The following is a 24,806-nucleotide window of genomic DNA, read 5'->3' as shown; positions in this document are numbered from 1 at the left end:
AGTCAATCTTGAATGTAACACTATAGTACAAATATAGTGTACTTATAGTGATATATTCATATATACATATTTATATATATAGTCACACACACACTGTGTAGGTCCATTCAACTAGCCTTTTTTCACCTAATCCAGCCACTTGACCAGATCAATCCTGCTCTAAATCCATGGGTCCTGAGCCACAACCAAACAAGTTTCAAGAACGCGGTTAGTCAAATATCCTGCAGTGACTCAGTGCACAGCAGCTCCGGCGAGCGGAGGGAGCACTAGGCCTGGAGGTGGCAGATCTGTGCGTGAACACTGTCTTTGACACCTTCAACCTGTACGCTCGTGGCCAACTCACTTGACTTCTCTAAATTGTAGTTTTCTCATCTATAAAGTGAAAATATCGCCCACCTCTTAGGGTTGTTGAGAGGGTTAAAATACACACTGTAAAGTACAAATCTTTTGTGTAATTCATTTTTAGTCTCTGCTGGGTCCACTAGTGGAAACCTCTGTCCTCTGATTCCTGTTACCTGTCCAGAGGGGAATACTAATACGTGCGCCCCAAGACGGTAGTGGGGATTAGAAGGCCCTGCTTCTGTCTGTTAGGGAGCATCTACTTTGTGCCCACTAGTATAATAGGTAGATAAGGATAGAAAATGCAAACGGAAAAGTAGAAGACACAGTTGTTATTCTTCAGGCGTTCACTATTTAAACCTAAAGATAAATCATGAAAATAAAAGGCAGTTACAAAGCCATGAATGCTACTCATTAAAAAGTACAGAATAACATATTACAAACTAGATAGGTTAATGAACTATATGAACTTGGTCTAGAAGAATATGGAATTAAGAAATGATGCTGTACACCTGAAATTAATATAATATTGAATTCCAACTGTAATAGAAAAAATTTTTTTCATTAAAAAAAAAGAAAGAAAGAAGTGATAGGCTGTAAGTGAGATATCTTGGAAAAAGTCAGTTTTGAAGGAGGGAAAGGAATGACTGACGAGAATGAAGAACATCCTCAGAAAAGGGCAGTGGTCCAAGCAAACACGATGCCCTTGAAATAATGAAGAGCCGAGTTGAATGATCTAGTCAAGGAGAGAACCCCTAGTATCATCTGAGGTAACCTTCACAAAAACTAGAAAGCTGACACTGTTATCTTCATTTTACGAATGAGAAACAGAGGTTCAGAGCTTGTAAGTGAGGAAGTTGGAACTGGAGTCCAGGCTTGTTTGACTCCATAATCATCCAGTTTCTTGGTGAGTGATTCCTAGGACAAGCATGCTGGCATGTTGACCTTTGTTCAAGTCACTCTTTTTCTCTCTAAACCTAGAGGACTCTTCTGTTATCTTCCTCTTGGGCTTTTAAGACCTCAAATTCTATTTGACGACTTCCCGAACTGGTTGGGAGCACTCTAACGCCTACTGTGGATTTTTTAGAAAGGTTAACAACGTCATCAAATCTGGCCCATGTGCAAAAATGGGAGCATGCCTGTCTTTTGAGCCTCAGATCAGTCCAGAATACATTTGGAGATCCAATTAAAGCACTCAAAACTAACAATGCTTTGAAAGCTAGCTATTGATTAGAAATGAGAATGTCAAGTTACCTTTGCCCAAACAATAAGCTCATTACAAGGCACTTCAGAGAGATCCAAACATTAAAGACCTTGCTTTGAAGACTTTGAATGGGGAGGACAAGGCAGCAGAATGAGTTACAAAGAAAGTGTTTTCTCCTCACATCAGAGACTAAAGATTGTGGGAAAGTCTTATAGACAGAAAGACGTACATAGAAATATATTTCAGTATATGGATAATAACATTTTACTAAGTAATGGGCTTTATTTCCACCTCAGTGTCTCTATTTGGGAAGGAATTGTTGCTTAAAGAGAACCTTGGAAAATACCAGTCCAGTGAATGCTCAGTAAAGGAGGGTAGAGGACTACTCTTTTAATACTCAAGCGGTGTTCTGGGTTTGTACTGGTCACCCGCACTCTCTCACCAGTCTCTCTTGGTAGAGTTAGCACCCTAAAGATGCTGGGGGTCTGTAGTCAAATATATAAGAAGGTATACAGTCTCTTGCTTTTAAATAACTTCTATTCTTAGTTTTGGCAAAATAAGTTCATTCCCTTATGGTTATGGCTAACAAAATGATATTGAAGTCCCACTCTCGTTACAACCGGTTGCTGTAAACAACAAAGATTACATTTATTTATATCTGAAAAATTTTTTTGAAACTTGCAAATTTCTAAAACCACTTCCAGGTGTGAGCAGATGTGGGTATTCTTCTCATGTGTGAAGATAATCTGGGCCTAACCTGTGGTGGCGCAGTGGATAAAGCGTCGACCTGGAAATGCTGAGGTCGCCGGTTCAAAACCCTGGGCTTGCCTGGTCAAGGCACATATGGGAGTTGATGCTTCCAGCTCCTCCCCCCTTCTCTCTCTCTCTCTGTCTCTCTCTCCTCTCTCTCCCTCTCTGTCTCTCTCTCCTCTCTAAAAAAAAAAAAAAAGAATAAATAAAAAAATAAAATAAAATAAAAAATAAAAAAAGATAATCTCTCTTCACTTGTTCAATCAACAACAATCTTTTTGTTTTTGTTTTTGAGAGAGAGAGAGGTAGGGAGAGAGAAGCATCAACTTGTAGTTGCATCACTTTAATTATTCATTGATTGCTTCTCATGCATGCCTTGATGGGGCGGGCTCCAGCTGAGCCAGTGACCCCTTGCTCAAGGCAGTGACCTTGGGCTTCAAGCCAGCGAGCTTTGGGCTCAAGCCAGTGACCTTGGGATCATGTTGATGGCCCCCCCTCAAGCCAGTGACCCTGTGGTCAAGCTGGCAAGCCTGCCCTCAAGCTGGATGAGGCCATGCTCAAGGTGGCGACCTCGGGGTTTTGAGCCTGGAACCTCAGTGTCCCAGGTCTATGCTCCATCCACTGCACCACCACTGGTCAGACAACAACTATTGTTGAACATTCAGTAAGCGCCAGACACTGAGGTGCTTGGGATGCAAGGGAACAACAAAAACTTAGCCCAAGGTTCCTGCTCCTCTGGGGCTTCGTTCTCGGAGGCACTGGAGAGACAGACAGGTAAACAGAAATGGAAAAATAAGTAAAATACATAACATGTTAGAAGGGAATAAGACAGGACTATGAGCAAAAAACCGGCTAAAAGGATTGGGGGTGCAGCCAAAGGAGCGGGTGCAAGGTCAGGAGGCGGGGGGGGCTCTGCTAAGCTGGGTGGTCAGTGGAGGCCTCCGTGGGAAGGGGCGACTTACGCTAAGACCTGAAAGAGGTGAGGGCTTCAACTAAGTGGATAACTGCGGGGAGAGCATTCTAGCAGAGAGAACTGCATAGAGCAAAGGCCCTGACCTGCTTGCATATCAGAGAAACAGCAAGGGGACTGGGGTGGTCGAGGAGGAAGTTATGGAGGGAAATGGAGTAAGCCTGGCCTTTCAACTTTCTGATTATAGGGGCGCTTTAAACTTTTTATAAAGCTCAGAGTGATGATAACGTACCTTTTAAAGAAACTTATGTATTGACATGTAAATATGGGCACAACATCATTAAGCAAAAGTGAAAGCAGGTAACAAAATAGCATTTGTACATATGATTCTTTTAAACTTAAAAAAAAAGATGCACAGTCTTGGCTCTCACTTTGTACTTCGTACACTTGAAAAATTTTTAGGAAAATATCTATCCTTTTAATATCATCTTTGGAGTGTAGGTCTCTTTAAAGCAAGAGCTATATGTCTTTGTGGCCATACATAATGTATGCTTGTACGTATGTATATATATAACATGTCTACTGGCGGGATGCTAGTAAGCATTTTATATACATACATATACATGTAAGATTTGAGTAAATGCATTTAAAATTCCTCCTGTTTCATGCTGAATATGAATTTTTCTATCTCATTCCCAGCACATTTCCTACAAACCTGTGTATTCCTTTGAACACCTTTGTGGGGACCTGGATTTTCCTGTTGGACTTCCCCATTTGCAGCTCACGTCTATGTGTAGCATACAGTTTAACCAACCGTTTTGGCTTCCTCATCCCTTCTTGGTCAGGAATATGGCCCATTCTATGTAGCTTTCACTGGGGATCATTCTTTTCATTGAATTCTTCCCACTAGTTATTCAAGTTGCTTAACTGTTGGAATGTTTTCCATCATCTTTTAGATCATTTTAATGTCAGTTTCATACCTGCTACAATTCCATTTGATGACTGCCATTAAGTTAGTTCTTTAAATTGAGTTTTAGAGAGAGGGGGGGAAATACTGATTTGTTGTTCCACTTATTTGTGCATTCAATAGTTGATTCTTGTATGTACCCTGACTGGGGATTGAACCCATAACCTTGGCGTACTGGGATTATGCTCTAAACAACAGAGATACCTGACCAGGGTTTTAAGGTAGTTTTGCAATTCCTATCCAGAAGCATACATACCTCTTAGAGCCTCACTCCTAGGAACTGTATTCCAGATGTCTTTGTGGTGGGACTCTCAGCCCGCACCAAGCAGTCCCTGCTTTAAAGTAGCTTTGATGAATGACCCTCAGGAACCATGTCAATCCCTGAATTATCACATAACATCGTCAGTAAGAAACACCGAGTGCTCTTTGTTGTTCCTCCATCCCCACCCTATATGAACAGGGATTAAGTAAATACAGTTTCATTTGGCACAGTTCTGCTATTTCGTTCTGCAAATCCTAAAATCGCAGATACGCTTTGACCATTCAATAGTCCATGGTGTTGGGGCTGGGGACTCGCTGTACTTCACCTCATTGACTGGTGACACTCCAAAAGCAGGGAGGCTGCACCGTGTGTCCAGTGCATCCTGGGGGCATGACGGCCCAGCACAAACCCCAAGTCGGCCACTTCACAAGACGGTGCCCTCCTGTCTGCAAGAGGCATGTCCCCGCCTTTGGATGAACATACCACCATGTTCATTGTCTCCCTTAACACCATGCAGACACTGCATCCTTTTTTGGTTCACAATGCCATTGCACAATTTATCTAGTCCCTCTGTGCTGCTATTTGAATCATGTAAATTATCCTGCCACATTAAATTCACACTCACTATAGAGAGCAACATAATGGACATTACCACAACCAGAAAACCACTCCAGTGAGGGTATCAGTATCACCTTCATATATCATCAGAGTATTATTATTTATACTGCTGTTATATCAGATTACTAATCAAACAAAAATCCTTTTTTGCCAACTCCCCTTCCCCCAACCAGTGCCTTCCTGTTTCTCCCATATGTGACATAGGACAAACTGGTATTGCTTTGTGCCCTGGAAGCGCCAGGCAGCCGTAATAAATGAAACTGGCAGTCTCTCCTGAACCGGCAGCAGTCTTTTTCTGTCTTGAATAAGGGATCTCTTTACCTCCCCGGATTCCCGGAAGTCCCGCCCTTGACCCCTGTACACAGACCCAGGCCCAGGGCACTTCCCCACCAACTCCAACTCCTTTCACCACCCCGGCTTCCACTTTAAGGCCCAGGTGGGAGGGGAGAGGCGGGACAGAATGCCAGTCAAGAGGATTACCCTTCCCCTACTCCCTACTCCATTCTCCCTTCCCCTGTCACCGATTTCTGACTGCTGTCGATCCTATCAGGGGTCCATAAAGCAAGGAGGACTCTGGCCCGGGAGAGGGGGGTAGGGGTTAGGCAAACAGGCCAGGGAGGCAGTTGGTTGAAATTTAACTACAATATTCTTGGTCTCTATTGTTTTGCATGAGGCCCAATATTTCCACAGCAGGATTATAGGATCTGATTAACCATGTTAGACAACAATGCCGGGCTGGGATGGGCTTCCCCTTCCAGCTGCCAATATGAAAAAGTAAATACAACACTCAGATTTCAGAAGGGACTCCAAGCAGCCCCAGAGTCCTAGTCCCCAATTCTAACCCTGCTACTCTTTCGGGCCTCAGACTGAGTGGGTAGGACTGGGATACTGCATGCTCCTTTAACTCCTGGCCCTTGGCCCGGCGGGACGAGTAATCTGGGCACAATCTTCCCAGGTGAGTCAATGGCTGTGTGCTCCCCACACCCTGGAGTCCTTCCAGTGCCTCTTCCGGGTTCCTTAGGCTGGCCCCGGTCCTCCGAGCCCATGAGGGTGAGGTGAAGAGAGGTGAGCGCTCTTCCAAAGGAGTGTGGAAACACAGCAGAACCAGTTGGGCTCCCAGATAGAGGAACTGAGTGCAGCTAGGACTCAGCAGCTTGGAAGCGCAGTTGGGCCTTTGCTAGAATGCTTTGGCGCTACCTTATGACTTCCCCCCATGTGCCCGGGTAGAGACATGAGACCCCAGCACTGAGTGGGGAGCATAAAGGGCCACCAAAGCAAAGTCTTTGATGATGAGAGAATATTCCTCAAAGGGTCTGGGATGAAAGAGGGAGGATAGATGGACTTGTAGCTCCTCAAGCAGAGAGGGATTTCCTTGGGACCCCTCCCTCGTACACAGGCATCTCATACCCTCCCATCTAGGGTGTGACCTTTGGAGGCCTTGTCCAAGAGAACATGAAAAAAAAAAAAATAGAGCAATAGGAACCTTCAACAAGAATACGTATGCAGTAGCAGCTTCCAGGAGGTCACGGGATCTAGAAAAAACCCTCCCTCCACAGCGTGGGCTCCCTTCTCCTCTGGCATTTCCTCTGTATCTGAGCACCTGGCCTAATCCATTACAATTTTTGTGAGCCCATCGGTTTACTGATGTCGGTAACAGGGACCAGGAAACAAGGGCCTTGAGCTCTGAGTGTGGTGGCTTCCTTGTAGTATGTCATTGTCATTACTCCTTTTGAACAGTTTCTTCTTCGGGAAAACTCGAAGATAGAAAAGTGTCAGAGCAGCTTAGAAAAAAGCATTTCCTGACTGTATCAAAACCCAGTTAACATAAGTTGCACTTTAGCAGTGTGATACCACCATGGTGGTAGTTTACAAGTTAGGGTTAAGAATGGACCCTGTTCTCAAGGAGTATAACCTAATGTAAGGATGAAAACAAAAGGCACATAACAACGTGTATATAAACACATATGACAGCGCAAATCGCGAGGGTCAGCAAGCAGAACGGATGAAGGGAGCATCTCACATCATGAGGAAGGGTTTTAAAATGGATTTTAGGTTTCCCCTGTACTCTCTGGAGCAAATCTTCCTAGTTTTGACAACAGGAGAAAATGAGGGACATAATACTAGGAGAGAAGGAAATGCCCTGGTGACAATGCCAAGTATGTGATTAAATCAGGCCCAGGAGAAGAGGCATGACCATTGCCAACGCTGCTCTTCCCGCCAGCTTTGTACCGAGAATAACACATGGGGCTCCCGCTCATCTCGGGGGGACCAGGGCGGAGGACTGAGGCCTTCGGAAGATGGGAGCTTTAAATAGATAGGAAGGCAAGAAAAGGGAATTCAGACGTGCCACAGGATAAACTTAAGAAGCAAGAGGGCTGAGGACACAGGAGACTCCAGTATCTCACTGGAGGGAACCTGCATCTGACCCCAGGAAGGCTCTTGATCTAACAGAGAGAGATTCCTTTCACATCCAAGGCAAAGGAGCACAGATTTCACTCTTTGCCACTTTGCACCCTAAGAATTCCAGGGCCAGCACCTCAGGATTCAGTGTGAAGATGGAGACCACACGCTCCTTCCTCCTTTCTCAATAACTTTATTATCCTTTGGAAACACTCTTTGATCTGGGAGGCTGGCTGACTACAACAGAAGAGAATGACCCTACTGGGATTTTCCAGGACCCAGCGTGGGCTCTGCCTTCAAGGACTGCTGAGAAAGCCCTCCTCCAGGCCTAAGTAAAGGAGGTGCTGCCCAGCTGGAGTGCTAAGGGATGAAGATTTCTCTCCCAGCACAGAGCGGGCCAGTCCTCGCTGACGATGGGGGAGGGGTGAGCCCACCAGCCGGGCCAAGTTGACCTAGCAGCCTAGGTGGCGCTATTTCTCTACTTTTTAGGTCAAGTTCCTGCAGGAACTTCCTCGAGGTCTCTAGTCCCGCTCCTGGTTTGCTGGCTTGCTCGTGTAAACCACCTTATATTATTTTTTTTTCTAAAAATACTCCAAAGCAATTGAAAGAGTCCCTTCTCCCACCAGCCAGCCCTGGCCCCAGCCCCGGCCCCGGGGAGCGGGCGGGGAGGCGGGGAGGTGGGCCACTGCTTTATTAAACACAGGGAAAACTAATATTTACGGAATAAAATTTATGGAGCAGCCACGAGAATTCGACCCTTTTATGTGCATGTGGAGTGGGGGTTGGGCCAGGCTGGGGGCCTTGGGGAGGGGCCCAAGCCAGGGGGCAGGGCTGGAATAGGCCTGGTTAGGCCAATTTGTCAAGGCAGGGATTCCCTGGAGTTGCCCTGGGACAAAGATTCTCAGCCACCACCCCTAGGACTGGGGGGTTAGCACTTCAGGGCAAGAATGCCTGAGGCAGGGCCTCTGGAAGCCATGTTTACAGAAGGATGTGTTTAGGCAATATCCCCATGGAGACAGCACCCTTTGGGGATGGAGTGGGCAATGGATGGGGAGGTCATTAGGCATTCTTACTTAACCTTTTTAAAAAGTACACGTTCTTCTGAGAACATGAAAAAAGTTATGCTCTTGAGATTTTACTTATAATTTGGGAGGGATTCACAAACCTCTGACCCCTCTGATTAAAAATGCCAGCCCTGGAGACTGTGCTTAAGATAGAGAGATCATCCAGGTTTCTCCAGAGAAGAATCCAGAGTTTCTCCCAGCTTGCTGGGCAAGACTTTCCTTTTTCCATGTGGTCTCATAACTTGTAGGTCCTGAAATCTGGCTATTGAAATTACGCCAAAAAGAAACTAAAGAACAAAATGAGCCATCTATAGATTGCTTTGACTCGGTTCCCAACTCCCTTCCACGGCAGTCACGGCCGAGGGGTGCACTCTGTGGTCTGGAGGGAAAGACTGTTAGCAGCAGCTACTGGGATGTGCCCTGGTGGAGCTCTCAGACCCTGCCGGCAGGTGAAAACGTGGGGTAAGGCCCAGAGTCCTTGAAGATCAATGACAGGTAGAGCATCCTATTGAAAGTAGGCAAGGTCACAGGAGAAGGATGTTACAGTGGCAGACAGAAAAGGACCTGACACCCTTCCGGAGAATGGTTTCAGTCATGTATAGAATGGTGAACGCAGCTGTCTGGGGTCAAATTCTGGCTGTTACTTAGTAGCTGTGTGACCTTTGATAAGGCACTGAATCTCATCAGGATTCCATTTCCTAGTGGGTTAACAGTATCCTCCTCGTATGGTGGTGTGAGGACTCAGTGGCAAGCGCTTAGTAACCTGGTGTACATTAACTGCTCAATAAATGCTCTCATTTATTATTCTCTATTATTGTTCTCACTATTATTGTTCTCATTAGAATCATTTTATTTTATCATTGCTTGGATTGTCCACTGTTGCATGACTTGACGTGAGCACAAAAACACCAGTCCCAGTCAGAGAGCAGATGGGGGCAAGGAGGCATTGACCATCATATGTAAATAAACCAGGAAAGGCCTCTGTGGGTTCTGTCCCTGACCCCTTCCTCTACCCAGCAGCTCCCAGTTAACATCTGAGTTCTACTTTCCTTCCTGTCTCTCCAAGGTAAAGTTTCAGCTGGCTTACCTGTACAGGAAAACCTAGCAGGAAAGGCCAAGGGACTTTGCCAATCCTGATCTGCTGTCTTGCCAGATCTGTCCAAAGAGCTAACTTTCTAAATGTCTGAAATTCTGCCTATCTCAGACTGTTCGTGCACTTTTTTTCTTGCTAAGCACTCTTCATCCTATAGGTCAATCACATTGTCCCAGAGAACTCCTGGGGTGACTTCCTATTTCCTGACATCCTATCTTTCCTAGTTCTTCTAGTTACTATGTCATTTGAAGTGGAGTGAAGGATGGGAAGGTAAAATTTCTTTTTCTCCCACTCCACGACCTTGGCACTACGTTTGAAGTTCTTTGTTATTTCAATCCCATATTGTGGTTTAACCTGTTGTCTATGCCTTAGAAACAGACAAAAAAAAATAGATAAAAACCCATATCAATTGGGCAAAGGAGAGCATAAACATATGTTCTTCCTTGTGCCCACCATAGAGAGAGTTCTCAAGACCCAAGTTCCCACGTGGACGCTTAGCGCACGCCTCAGCCGAGAAGCCTACGGAAGAGACTGAAGGACTGGACTGAGGGCCTAGACTTTGTCCAGAGACAACAGTGGGGTGGGATCCAGACAGTGAAGTGGGTAACGTGCCCCACAGAATAAGTACTGTCAAAATCAGGGGAGTGCGAGTGGTTTTTGTCCCATGCTAAAGGGAGAAGTGGGTCTCTGAGGAGCACCTGGAACTGACTAGGGACTTTTGAGAAAGATGTACAAAGCTTCCGAAGCATGTTGCGCCTTTTTGCTGACCCATCTTATACACCAGAAGTCCACGATAGGGTCCTAGGTCTAGAGAAGCTCCACCAAAGAAGAGGAGGATATGGGATTCCTAGAAACTGGCTTCTACTCGGATAGGGAAGGCCAATGGTTGATGGGTCGGAGCCAAGATTCCTTCAGTTAACAGTACCCATTCATGTCGCCTGTCAACGTGAACTTCAGAGATCTTGCCTCTGACTATATAACTGTGTCCGAGATACTGCTGCCACTAGAGCTCCTTTCAGAGTGGCACCAGGAAACTACCCTCCAAGTCCATCCTCAGCATTGAGACAGTGACAGGTTAACTGAAGAGCCCTCTCAGCTTCCTCCTCTTGACCTTTGATAGCTGAGGCCTCTGCACAGGGCCCAGAGTACCCTAGAGAAAAAGAAATGCGAATGAACGGGGGTTTGAACAGCTCCACTTCAGTCAGGAGAGGACTTCCTTCCTCCCGCAGCTCTGGGTAGGATGAGGCCTTTTTGCAGTGGCTGACCCAGTGTTTCGAAGTCTATGTCAGAGAGTGTGACACAGGACCCTAGGCAGGAGGCGCACCTTCGCCTTGCCCCCAGGGAACAACCTTGCGGACCATCACTGGAAGTGGGAGAAGGTAGAACAGAAGCTGAGGTCCCTCACTCAGTGTAAGAACCTTGCAGAGAGGAGGTGTAAAATACTAGGACTCGTCATCTAGAAAACCAGCCTTGAGAAGGCTAGTGACAAATATTCCCCAATATTATTAAGGCCTCATCAACCAGGTGGCAATTCCAGGGACCCGTGACTTGGAGGCGACAGGTGGGACTCCTCCAGCGCTTAGAACGCCATCCAGGAAGCTGCTCATGACTCACTGGGGGCTCTTTCTCAGGCAGTGGTGGCGACGGTGCTGAGGAAACTGGCTCTTCTTGCTGGTTCAGAGGGTGGTGATCAGTTCCTTGTGGGGAGGCACTGGAGGCTGGGGGATCTCCTGAAATCAGAAAGATCAAGGGAAGATTTAAAAAAAGATTAAAAAAAAAAAAAGAAAAGATCAAGGGAAGATCATAATAAATACCTTCTTACCAGGATGACATTAGAATTTACCAAGCATCCTGACAAAGGCTGGGGTTGTTACTAATGTATCAACAGACAGAAGTAGCCACAAATCCAACTTCCAGCTGATTTTCAAAAAGCCCTGTTTCTATTATGAGGACTCCCAGGGCTCACTTTTACCAGGTCGGAAAAGAGCTCCCTAGACTCAAAGTAGCCAACTCTTCTACACATTTCCTGACATGTCTCAGGTGGAGCGATTCTGCCTTCTCCTGGCTCTCTCACTAATCCTCCTAAGTGCCTAGTCGATTTACTAGAACTCTCTGCAGTGATGGAAATGTTCTGTATCTCCGTTGTCCGACTTGGTGGTTACTAGCGGCTGCTGAGCCCCTGAAATGTGGCTAGAGCAAATGAGGAGACAAAATTTTCATTTTATTTCATTTTTTATTTATTCAAACTTAAATAACCACAAGCAGCTAGAGCTACCACAAACCGAGACAGCACAAGTCTAGACCCAACTCCTCCCCGAGGGCGACCAGTTCCCCCGGAGCTGCTCACCAGTGTCCTGATGCCTCCGCCTCGCCTGGATCTCCTGTCTGCTGACTGCCAGGTACAGGTTCTGTAGATTGGCGACAAAGGGTCTTCCATCACCAACACTGCAAGCCTCTGGTAGCTTCTACAAGGGAGAGGAGATGTGGTCACTGTAGTTAGTGCCAGAGAAAGGGGACTTGATATTCTGCTGGCAGAACTGGCCTCAACCCCAAAAGAGTTTACATAAAGAATTTAGATCCCAAAGAGCAGGGGTCGGGAACCTTTTTGGCTGAGAGAGCCATGAACGCCACATATTTTAAAATGTAATTCCATGAAAGCCATACAATGTCCGGTATACATTACGCATTATCCAATAAAAATTTGGTGTTGTCTGTCCTGGAGGACAGCTGTGATCGGCTCCAGCCACCTGCAACCATGAACATGAGCAGTAGGAAATGAATGGATTGTAATACATGAGAATGTTTTATATTTTTAACGTTATTATTTTTTTTATTAAAGATTTGTCTGCGAGCCAGATGCAGCCATCAAAAGAGCCACATCTGGCTTGCGAGCCATAGGTTCCTGACCCCTGCCATAGAGGGCCTGTTGGGACCAATACAAAGACCTCTTGAGAACTCTTCTCCCCTGAAAGGCAATTTCCAAAAGTGTATCTTTATTTCCCCCAACATTCAGGTCTGTTATGTTTGTCCATGAATACCCCATAGGTCTCCAGGCTCTTTCTTCCAAAGGGATGATCTCTTAGAGGACTGTTTTAGGAAATCACTGTCCCTAAATGGTCCCTGAGCTGTGCAGATTACCATTTTAATGAAGTTCACTCCTAAACCTGCATACTAGAGAGAAAAATGATGAAAGACGAGTTCCAGGATAGAGCAGTGAGAATATATGGGAATGACCAGCTGAGGAATAAGAAAAAATCATGGAGTTGCGATATTTAGTCAGGAGGCAGGAGAAATAAAGTTTACGGAGCCGTAGAGGCTGACCTGACAGCTTATATGCCCCACTGCACCCCCGCTGGGCTTTACTGCGACCCACGAACTCAAGTGGGGGACAGCTTTCCCAAGGGGGTGAAAAGTGGTTCTTTAGGGTGGTTCTCCAGCTTATTTTTTAAAGTATAAAGCACAGCCTGACCAGGTCATGGCACAGTGGATAGAGCGTTGGCCTGGGACACTGAGGACCCAAGTTCGAAACCCTGAGGTTGCCGGCTTGAGCGCGGGATCATAGACATAATCCCATGGCCGCTGGCTTGAGCCCAAAGGTCACTGGCTTGAAGTCCAAGGTCGCTGGCTTAAGCAAGGGGTCACTGGCTCAGCTGGAGCCCGCTTGGTCAAGGCACATACAAGAAAGCAATCAATGAACAACTAAGGTGCTGCAACTATGAGTTCACGCTTCTTACCTCTCTCCCTTCCTGTTGGTCTGTCTCTCTCTCTCTCTCTCTCTCACTCACTTTCACTAAAAATAAATAAATAAATAAATAAAGAAAGAAAGAAAGAAAGAAAGAAAGAGTATAAAGCACAGACATATATAAACATAAACAAAATTTTGCTATATATTTTATATTAAAATTTCCTAGAGGGTGAGTGATTAGGAAAAAATGTCTTAAAATGTTCCTTAGGGAGGTTATAATGACAAAAAGTTAAGACATGCTGTTATAATCCTATTATATTTATGTTTCCTTCAATATAAAATGACCTATGTGGATTTATATTCACAGCAAAATGTGCTGCCTAGTTTGACTTTCACACGTTGGCTGAGCCGAGGTGAAATGATGCTGAAGACGGAAGAAGGAGCAGTAAAAATGCGATGAAAGAGTGTGGTCTCCAGTGTTCCCAAACCTGGCTGCACGTCAGCATCCTGGAAAGGGCCCAGAACTACTTCATCTGTCCCTGTGCATGCAAATCGGCACGGCTCCCAGCCAAGCTAGCAGGTCTCTGAGGAAGCCGTGCCAGCAGCTCACATGGGAACCAACCCAAGAACCCTGGATTGGCCCACGTCTCTGTCAAGGGCACTTTCTCTGGGCTCTAAGGGCATTCATTTCTGAAACCCACTGTGGGAGAAGGATGGAGCGAGAAAGTGGGGGAAGCAGTGAAGTAGTTGGTGAACCAAAGTCAAGATTATCCAGTTATCTTTCCCTGAGCATGGCGGTCGCTGAAAAACTTGTTGATCCCAGGAAATGTAACATACATTTCTACCCTAACCCGATTCTGGTATAGTCATAAAGATTATTCCTGTCTTGGGCAGTCACTAGAAACCACAGACAGTGATTCAAAAGCCCTGAATGCAAATTTCACTTCTAGCCAGTAATCACACTGGGGGTGAAACAGCCCTCTTCGGCAGCATTACCTGAGAGATGACCTGAAACGGGGAAGGCCAAGCACACCCCTCCCCTCCCCTCACCGCACTTCGCTCTCCTTCCAGGTCCAGCTCTCCAGTCCAGCCCACCTCCTCCCCAGAAGGTCCTCTGCTCCACAGCCAGAGAGCCCTGACAATGGGCAGGCCCATAGATGTTGGCTCTCCCTCCATTTTGCTCACGAGATGTGGCCTCTCTTTGCGTCACCCACACACAGCCTGGTTGGCACTGTACTGTTTGAACAGACGGGCCAAGCAGAGCCTGAGCTACCCAGGTATCTCCTCCTGCCCTGTCTACGGAACTAAAGAGATTCATCGATTTTCCAGCGGGATCTTTGCCAGGTCGTGATTTAGTCTCAAAATGAAGCATCAGAACTGAAGGCCACTACAGCCAGTGTTGTCCCGGACCTGAGTCCAAATCTAGCACCCCTATATTAGCCCCCCCATCCTTCCCCTTCTCAGAGGGATCTGGTCCTACAGTCACTGTCAAGGTTACTGTACCTGAGTATATACTCTCAGAATAGTACTAGAGAAAGAATGCTGGTCCCCTTGCTGATGTTTACTATGTGCTAGACACTGTCCTCAGTATTGACTGTATTAACCCAGTTTTGTCTTACTCACTGCTGTCTCCTTGGCACCTAGAACAACTTGGCCCATAGAAGGAGCAATAACTATTTGTGAATGATTGAACATAGTAGGCAACACCATAACCCCATTTCCCTGAGGAAGCCACAGCTAGGATGTGGTGGAATGAGATTAGAATCCACAGCCTGGCTTCAAGGCCTACAAATATAATGACTTTGTATTTACTTCTCTGAACAGTAAAATTTTAGTTAAAAGGGCGAAACAGGCTTTCCCAGGATTACACCCCTCAATCCCTCTCATCATGGATCATCTGCTTGTATTCCTGTCCAGCCCAGGAACAAGCTCTCTCAGGTGACAAGAAAAAAGTGAACAGATAAAAAAAGAGGAAGCTCCCCCCACCCAAACCTCAGGGGCTGAAGGGCCACACCCTTACTCTTCTCCTAGCAGCTCCCTGTCAGCCCTGTTCCCTGGGCAGAGCATGCCAGGGAAGAAAGGCGAGAGGTCTGAGCCTGGGAAGGAGAAATTTAGCTCTCTGCCCAGGACAATGGGGGTGGGGGTGTGTGTGGCAGAGATCAAAGGGAGAATGCTGGAGTCAGGACTAAGAAAAGCAAATAGCAGTGTCCCCTGCTATAGGTACGACTGGGCCCGGAGCAAGGTGTACCAGCCACAAAGCGGGTCACTGCCCAGAGTGGGGAGGGGAAGAATACCGTGTAATGTGTTCATCTGATTAACCCAGAATCAATTCTACTCAGCAAAAAAGTTGAGATCCTAGCACGTGCCAAGCCCTGCAGGACTGGAGGTGGGGAAATGGCTGCATCTGTCCTTTCCCCTCAGAACAGGAGTAAGTCAGAGTCCCTGCCTCAAAGGAGATAGGAAGATATATACGATCACATGTTTATTTTCAAGGGTTATGCTACAACAGAATTATAAACAAAGGGTGATAGGAGTCCAGAGAGAAAGAAAGGGGCAAATTTTGACTTTCTGGGAGTCCAGAGAAGAAGAAAGGAGCAAGTATCGACTGAAAGTCCTCAAAGAGCTTCGGAGGTGGTGACATCATTAGTTAAACCTTGCAAAGTTAGACTCTGAATGTGTTGGAAGTTTCTGAGGCACAGAGGTGTGAAAAGACAGGATACAGGGATATATCCCATGGGAAATGAGACCAGAAGGCTAAATTCCTACCCGCCAGATGGCAAAGGACATCGTACTCTGAATTAAGGCTATGCCTGTGGGAATTTCCCTTTGTTTCACAGCCTTCTCTACGTATAACTGCCTGCCTAGGCTTCCTTGGCTCCGAACTAGGACTGATGCAGTGATAAGGAGCCCGAGCTTCCTCTAGGTTTCCCTTTTAAGTTTTTCTGCCACATCTTTGTAAACTCTTCTAGTACTTCACTACTTACTGCTAGTACTGTGACCTTTCAATAGTCACAAGAGCTATTTTACTCTCCCATCTGTAATCCACTAGGACTTTAGCCCCTGCTATACAGCCATATGAGAAGCTTTAAGAAAATCAAAGGTGGCCCTGGACAGCTGGCTCAGTGGTAGAGCATCAACCTGGCGTGTGGAAGTCCTGGGTTCGATTCCCCGTCAGGGCACACAGGAAAAGCGACCATCTGCTTCTCCATACCTCCCCTTCCTCCTTCTCACTCTCTCTCTCTCTATTATCCTGCCGCAGCCATGGCTTGTTTGATTTGAGCTTATTGGTCCCAGGTGCTGAAGATGGCTCCATAGAGCCTCCACCTCAGGCGTTAAAAATAGCTTGGTTACAAGCATGGCCCCAGATGGGCAAAGCATTGCCCCAGATAAGGGTCACCAGGTGGATCCCAGTCAGGGCGCATGCAGGAGTCTATCTATTTCCTCTCCCCTTCTCTCACTTAAATAAAGAGAAAGGAAGGAAGGGAGGGAGGGAGGAAGGGAGGGAGGAAGGAAGGAAGGAAGGAAGGAAGGAAGGAAGGAAGGAAGGAAGGAAGGAAGGAAGGAAGGAAGGAAACTAAAGTTACAGAAATCCTACAGAGCATTGTATCTCCCTTCTTGTCCCTGTTGCAGTCCGCCTTGGTTCCCAGGGCCCACACTCCCGCTCAGCAAACTCCTATCTCCATCTGGTCTAAAATTCCCTCCCCAGGTCCAAGAGTCCTAAAACTCCCTCCTACTCTCTGACTCTAACAGGATTAGTTGGCGATATCCCAATTGCCACTTTCAACAGAAAATAAGAGGCCTGACCCCCCACCCCCACCCCCGTCTCGTTTCTCCTTTCCTCTGGGCTGTTTCAGAGGAAACCGTTAGGATTGTGAGTAAGGAAAGGCTTGACCCGAGGCGCTGCTCGCCCTGGTCAGTGTGGGTTCATAGGCTGAGGATGAAGATGTAAAAGAAGAAAAGGGGGAAACGAGCAAACCGGAGCTCCCAGCATCATTTCTTCCGTGCTGGTACCAGCGCAGAAGCGGACACGGCCCCGAGGCCCGGACCGACTATCACAATGTCACAACTGCAGGGCAGGGGCCCAACGTGTGACTTCCTAAGGGTAAGAACTCCTCTCTCACCTCTTGCAACCTGGTAAATTGTGCTGTACAAACTTCCCTCTAGGGAGCCCACGGCTCGGTTTAGGAAATGGTCATCAGCTCCCATTAGGGGTATGAGCACATTGGGAAACTCTTCTAAGGAAAAGTTACCAAGATAAATAGAAATGGACAAGCTAAATGATTAGGAAGGGGACTCATGAGAAAGACTCTTCAAGCACTAGAAATCCCCACCGCCATCCATCCATTCGCCAAATATTTACTGATCACCTACAGTGTTCAGGATGACTGAGACGCTGGTGATATAGTATGTTGAGCAAAAGATATAAAATCCCCTGCCCTCCTAAAGTTTACATTCTAGAGAGGAGAGATCAAGATGGTGATAGCACCATGGAGAAAAATAAATCAGCACAGGCATCCTGGTACAGGGGCAGGAATGTGCTGTGAGTTCACAGAGGTCAAAGAAGGCCTCACTGAGAAGATGACAGTTTTAAAAAAATTTATTTTTCATTTATAGTTTGTATTTAACCTTATTTTGTATTAGTTTCAGGAGTACAGTTGAGAGAATGATCTCTGTATCTGGGTCAGTGACCAGATTCCCAGTTTGCCTGGGTCCAGCCCAGTCTATGCTTATTGTGTTAACAGAGCTCCCTTTCTCTCTTACAAGTGTCCCAATTTGGACAGTAAGTTAGATGGTCACCCTCCGTCAAAGCATGGCAGGCATCCACATGTGTCTGTGTTTATTTGAACTTGTGAGATAATGAAGTATATTAGCTTCTGCTCCTAAAAATAGTTAGCCATGACTATCTTTATTATTTAATAATAAAGAGGAGAGTGAAATGGTCTGGTATACATTTCAAAAGGATCACTCTGAGTGTGGAAGGACAAGAGAAGACAGGGGTGGGGTGCAGATCTGCTCCGAGGCCGCTGTGATAGCCAGGTGGGGGCTCGTGGGAGCCTGGGTCAGGTGGGAGCAGCGGAGGTGGTGGGAAGTGGTCGGATTCCAGGTGTATGTGCAGGTATGGCCAACAGGATTTGCTGATGGACTGGGTATAGGACATGAGAGGGGTCAAGGATGACTCCACCCAAGGGAATAAGGTAGATGTTACAGAAGGATAATCTAGAAAGCTAGAATAAAATCTTAAATCAAAGATAATAAGCCCTGAACTAACTCCTGGGTCTGCAATACAGACCCAGTTTGGGCAGTGAAAGAGGGAGTCAGCAGGAAAGGCAACCCCGAAGCCAAGGGCAGACTCCAGGCTCAGATAGAGAAAACCGACGGTGGCTTCTTAGAAGCAAGACGACCCACGAATCAGTAAAAAAACTTCCTCAGAAAAAGACAAAAGGGAAGTAAAATCAAGTTTTAAGTTCTGTCTTTAGGGTTTAAAGACTTGGATTCGTACCTAAGGTCTTTGGGCTTCTATTTGCTAGTGGTGACATTTTCAATAAGTCATCATACTAAGTCAACAACTTATTTTGAAAGGGGGGCGAGGAAGAAAGAAAGAGAGAAGAAATAGGAGGAGGAGGAGGAGGAGGAAGAGGAGGACCGGAAGGAAAGAAGGAAGGAGAGGGGGAAAAGGAGGGAAGGAGGGTGGAGAGAGAGAGATGCTGAGACTACAGTCCTCCCTCGCCATACCGCGGTTCACTTTTCGCAGTCTCACTGTATCGCGGGTTTTTTAATTGCATACAGTATATCTAATTTTGTATCATGGATTTTTCACTATATCGTGGGATTTTGCGGTATATAGGTATTTTTATATATTTATTATTTTAATTATTTTTGCAGTAAAATAAGCAAAGTAAGTGTGGGAAAGGTTAATAACAGGGTGGGAAAGGTTTATAAGAGTGTGGGGCCTGACCTGTGGTGGCACAGTGGATAAAGCATTGACCTGGAAATGCTGAGGTCGCCGGTTCAAAACCCTGGGCTTGCCTGGTCAAGGCACATATGGGAGTTGATGCTTCCAGCTCCTCCCCCCTTCTCTCTCTTCTCTCTCTCCCTCTCTGTCTCTCTCTCTCCCTCTCTCTGTCCTCTCTAAAAAATGAATAAATAAAATAAAAAAATTAAAAAACCAAAGTGGAAAAAAAAAAAAAAAGAGTGTGGGGAGGGTTTATAAAGCCTTAAAATATATATAAATAATAAAATAAATATAATGTCATTACTTCGTGGATTTTCACCTATTGTGGGGGGTTCTGGAACCTAATCCCCATGATAGACAAGGTACCCTGCCATCATCCACATCAGAGAGTTTGTGAAAGGATTAAATGAGTGTAGAGAAGATACTCAGGAAATGTGTCCCTTCCCTTTGCAAGGCACACAGAGACTTCCTGCCTAGTCAAATGCCAAGGAGGCTCAAGAAATACCCTAATGCTATAGTGTATAAATAAGCCAGTGTCTGACCCAGTCCTCAACCTTTCCCCACTGCACCTCAAACCGTATGACCTTCTAACAATTCAGCGCCTCATCACAGCCCAGAACAGGAAGATAACCTATGGACAGTTCCCTGTCCGCCATTGCCACACTGGCCCACTCCTCAGTCTCGGGCAAGGACCAAGGCTGCATGGCTTTGGCATCAGAAGGTCCTAGTTTCAAATCTGGACTTTGCCAGTTAGCGGTTATGCTACTAATCTCTTTTAGCCTCTGGTCCCTCACAAGAAAAATGAGGAGACCAATATCTACTTTTCTGAGACTAGCAGAAGGGTTATACAAGTTAATATTTGCATAGGTGCCTGCTCAGTATACTTACATCTCCTTACTTCCCCCAAACTGCTCTTGTCACTTTTCAAAGATCTCTTTTATTCTCCCCATATTCAGGACCTTAACTAAGGGGTCAAGTTCCCCTACATTCCCCTGACCCTTTTTCAGTGGGGCGGGTATAAGAGAGAGAGTAAAGCCACCTTCTCTAGAAGCACACGAAACACAATCAGCTTGCTCCTCAAAAAGTTGTCACCAAAGTGTTCCACACAGTCCAACTGTCCAATGGGGCTTCTACCAAGAACCATTCTCACCGCCATCCCCTGCCCCCCACTGTGACTTGTGCAAGATGCTCTGCTGAGGCATTCCCATTTTAAAGAGAAACACTCAGTGAAGACTATTTGGAAAGTAGAAAAACATGAGTTGCAGGTATGTCATCCAAATAGTTAACAGCCAAATGGTTTTTGATGGGATAAATCTCACGGTTTCTTCAGAGTCTGAGAAAAAAACAAACAAACCACAATAGGACAGGAAGAAAAGGAGAGAGAGATGGCAGTGATGTGCAGGTTGTTAAAAGGCAACCTTCTCACCCTCCCTTCTCCTCACTTCAGATCATTCCACAGCATCTCACATGGATGAGCTGTGTCTGAGTTTCAGCAAGATCCAAGCCTGAGGGGTCCCTCTGCTCCGTCCCTCCCAGAATACTCCTCTGTTCTCTCTGTTCACTGGGCATAAGCCTTGGTGACTTGGGAGAGGACACAGCACCCTGAGTACACAAGGCACGGTGCCCTTGAAGATCGCATGTGAAGTAGACGAGACAGCTGACATGGCTCCTGTGTTTGGTCTGGCTCAGCTTTGTTTGGGTCTGGGCCGCACCAGGCCTGCCCTGGCCACTCTGCCCGGCCGCTGCTGACCTGCGTGTGCTCCCACCAGCCTCCGACTCCCGAGCACCCAGCCACTCAACGCTCAGCTCTGCAGACAGGCCTGAACTCAACCTTGTGTTTGGGACAAATGAATTATAGTCCACTTCACCCCTCCACCCTTTTAAAACCTGGTGGGAGAACGGATACACGCGTATAGACATACATTCAAGCATGCACGCGTGCAATCCGGTCAAAGCGTGAGTTCCCTTTCTCTGTGGCCGCATGTCAAACTGCGATCACTTCACTGCCACACTCTCTCTCTCATGGGGCTGCAAACACAATGGAGATAAGATAGGTGCAGAGTTCAAAACAGTTTGAGATCAAATCCAGCCTCACTTCTATTATACATGTTTTTGTAAATATATGGTTCTGTGAGGCCCGAGCTCCCTGGACTGAACTACACAGTCCGAAGAGGGGGGCGGGGAGAAACAATAACAGCAGTAAGAGGAACACTTCGGAATGCATTCAAAGCACTGAGTAGTAGGCTAAGCATTTACTGCTTTTTCTCAAAAAAGTAACCCTATTAGCTAGACACTAAAATCATTCTCATTTTGTATATGGGAAAACAAAGGCTCAGAAAGGTTAAGTGACTTGACCAAGGCCACAGCTAGAAAGTAGCCGTATGGGGAGGTGGAAGACCCCAGAACAGACACCGAACCTCCACACAACAATGTCTTTTAGAATGACCCAATGAGACAGCCATTTCTCCCCGCCCCCCTCCCCAGAAGTAGGCTGGTCCCTGTTCTGAGGTCTAGTCGTACTAGATGCTAGCTCCTACCTTCTTTCTTAAATCTCCCAGTAGCTCAGGAGGCTAGTCAAGGGCAAACACAAAGCGCCCTCCACAGAAAGAAAGTCCGACTTAACCCTTTGAGTCCCCTCCCATGGTCCTAGAAAATCAGAAAAATGAGTTTCTGGCTTGGGAGGCTCTAGACTCTAAATTGCCTTTTAAAATAAGTACAAAATAAGTACAGCCCCTCAAAGTCATAGCAGGAAGGCCCCTCAGCTCTGCCCCAAAAGAAAAATAATGGCAAAGGGAGTGGAAGTGGAGGCGGGGGCAGGGGCGCCGCTCTCATAAGAGCCCTTTGTGGTGGCTGCCTCTGAAAGGGGGTTTTGCTAGACAAGGTGGAACTTCTCAAGGTGACAAGCAAATGGTGCAGCCTAAGCTGTGACCCTCTGCTCACTCCTCAACCGCCCCGCCCCTTCGGAGGGCTGGAGCCTGAACTGTCCCTGAAGCTCCACCCAGGCACAGCACAAAACCGTGGCTTTCTAGTCTGGAGAGCGCCTGGCAGCAGCAAAGGGGCTGGGGGGACAAAAGTGGCTTCCTGGGGGCGTGGGGGCTGGGAGGTGGGAGGGAGAGTCCTCAGAGGCCCTCAGAAAGTGCAGTAGCAACTCTGGTTCCTTCTTTTCTCTACTCCCACGCCTTCCTCCAGAAGGACAAGCAGTTCCTGGTTCCTGCTGGTTCTGGCTCAGAGAGGGGGTCCAACCAGCCGATCAGGGAAATAGTCTGAGGGATGGTTTAGCACCTCTCTCAGAGTCAGCCATCTCACCATCCTTTTCCCACAGGGAAATAAAACAATGTGGGTATGCCTGACTGGAGGTGGCGCAGTGGATGGAGCGTCAACTTGGGATTCTGAGGTACCAGGTTCAAAACCCCAAGGTCGTCGGCTTAAGCACAGGCTCATCCAGCTTGAGTGCGGGGTTTCTGGCTTGAGCATGGGATCATAGACATGACCCCATGGTTGCTGGCTTGAGCCCAAAGGTCACTGGCTTGAAGTCCAAGGTTGCTGGCTTGAGCCCAAGGTTGCTGGCTTGAGCCCAAGGTTGCTGGCTTGAACAAGGGGTCACTGGCTTGGGTGGAGCCCCCAGGTCAAGGCACAAATGAGAAGCAATCAACGAACAACTAAAGTGACACAGCTGTGAGTTAATGCTTCTCATCTCTCTCCCTTCCTCTCTCTCTCTCTCTCTCTCTCTCTCTCTCTCTCACACACACACACACACACACACAAACACACACACGCACACAGAAGAAAACAAAAACAAACAAACAAAACCAAGTGGTAGAAATCAGAAAGAAAAAAGCATCAGGTTTAGTAACAAAAAGATCACAGCTATAAGGCAGGCGTCTGGCTCTGAAAGCTCTGGTCCCTGCCCTGTGCCAAGAGCACAGCCCGTAAGTGCACATTTTATTTTTTCCTGTTTCAGTGGAGAAGAGAGGACAGTCAGCTGGGCCTGCAGGGCACAGAGGTGATTTAGAGGACCCAGTAGTATTCTCTGTAGGACATCTACCACCAAAGGGATTCTTTTTCACTCGATTACACGCTTGACAGCTGGGAACACAGCCCAGCGTGGCTGCGATCTCATGGGCTCCCTGCCCCCACCCTGCCTGCTCCCTGTTGGGTGACACAGTGTCCTCTCCACCCTGCAAACCTTACTCTATAGGTGGATGCACCACAACACTCTCTCTCTCTCTCTCTCTCTCTCTCTCTCTTCTCTCCTGATCAAGGCCTGATCTCCATGACCTCAGGTATGTAAAGATTTCTTAACAAGACACAATCATAAAGGAAAAAATTGTTAAATTGGAACATTAAAATTAGGAACCTCTACCTAAATAGACACTTCTCCAAATAGGACATATTAAATTTTCTATAACAGACATACACATGACCAATAGACATATGAAAAATTGCTTAACATCACTAATCATCAGAAAAATGCAAATTAAAACCACAATGAGATCATCACCTCATACCTGTCAGGATGGCTACCATCAATAAATCAACAACAAGTGTTGGAGGGAATGCAGACTGGTGCAGCCACTGTGGAAAACAGTATGGAGGGTCCTCAAAAATTAAAAATGAGGCCCTGGCCGGTTGGTCCAGTGGTAGAGCATCGGCCTGGCGTGCGGGAGTCCCGGGTTCGATTCCCGGCCAGGGCACACAGGAGAAGCGCCCATTTGCTTCTCCACCCCTCCCCCTCTCCTTCCTCTCTGTCTCTCTCTTCCCCTCCGCAGCTGAGGCTCCATTGGAGCAAAGTTGGCCCAGGTGCTGAGGATGGCTCTGTGGCCTCTGCCTCGGGAGCTAGAATGGCTCTGATTGCGGCAGAGCGATACCCCAGATGGGCAGAGCATCGCCCCCTGGTGGGCATGCTGGGTGGATCCCGGTCGGGCACATGTGGGTGTCTGTCTGACTGCCTCCCTGTTTCCAACTTCAAAAAAATACAAAAATAAATAAATAAATAAAAATGGGACTGCCCTACGACCCAGTGATTCCACTTCTCAGTATATATCTGAAGAAACACAAAACACTAATTTGAAAGAATATATGCTCTCCTACGTTCACTGTAGTGTTATTTACAATAGCCAGGATATAGAAGCAACCCAAGTGCCCATCAATAGGCGAGTGGATGAAAAGATTGTGGTATATTTCTACAATGCAATACTACTTGGCCATGAAAATGGAATTCTGTCATTTGCGACAGCATGGATGAACCAAGCCCTTTACATTTCTCTGTTGGGGTTGTCTTTTTCTCATTGATTTTTAAGAGTTCTTCATTTATTCTGGAAACAAGTCCTTTATTGGCTATATGTATTGCAAATTTTCTCCCACTCTATAGCTTACATTTTTTGCTATAGAACAGTGGTTCTCAACCTGTGGGTTGCGATGCCGGCGGGGGTCGAACAACCAAAACACAGGGGTAGGCGACCCACAGGTTGAGAACCGCTGCTATAGAATATTATGCTAGGTGAAATAAGTCAGTCAGAGAAAGACAAATACCATATCATTTCACTTACACGTAGAATCTA

General features: G+C 46.6%; 1 protein-coding gene across 3 annotated transcripts in view; it reads right to left on the bottom strand.

Annotated features, from left to right (window-relative positions):
* Positions 1 to 7,012: 7,012 nt before the first annotated feature.
* The window catches only part of NHEJ1 (non-homologous end joining factor 1), a 95,024-nt gene continuing 77,230 nt past the window's right edge, over positions 7,013 to 24,806 (bottom strand). For 2 of the 3 annotated variants that reach the window (XM_066280705.1, XM_066280706.1), the window contains exons 6-8: positions 11,955 to 12,072; positions 11,222 to 11,337; positions 7,014 to 10,757 (exon numbers count right to left, since the gene is read on the bottom strand). In XM_066280705.1, the coding sequence (XP_066136802.1) occupies positions 10,683 to 10,757; positions 11,222 to 11,337; positions 11,955 to 12,072 (309 nt within the window). In that variant the 3' untranslated portion in view covers positions 7,014 to 10,682. Of the gene's footprint in view, positions 10,758 to 11,221; positions 11,338 to 11,954; positions 12,073 to 24,806 lie in introns of all 3 variants that reach the window. The other variant, XM_066280708.1, reaches the window with a different exon arrangement.

This window comes from Saccopteryx bilineata, chromosome 5 (assembly GCF_036850765.1).
Source record: "Saccopteryx bilineata isolate mSacBil1 chromosome 5, mSacBil1_pri_phased_curated, whole genome shotgun sequence".
NCBI lineage: Eukaryota > Metazoa > Chordata > Mammalia > Chiroptera > Emballonuridae > Saccopteryx > Saccopteryx bilineata.
Note: the sequence above shows the minus strand (reverse complement) of the source record. Positions and strands in the feature narration are given on the sequence as shown.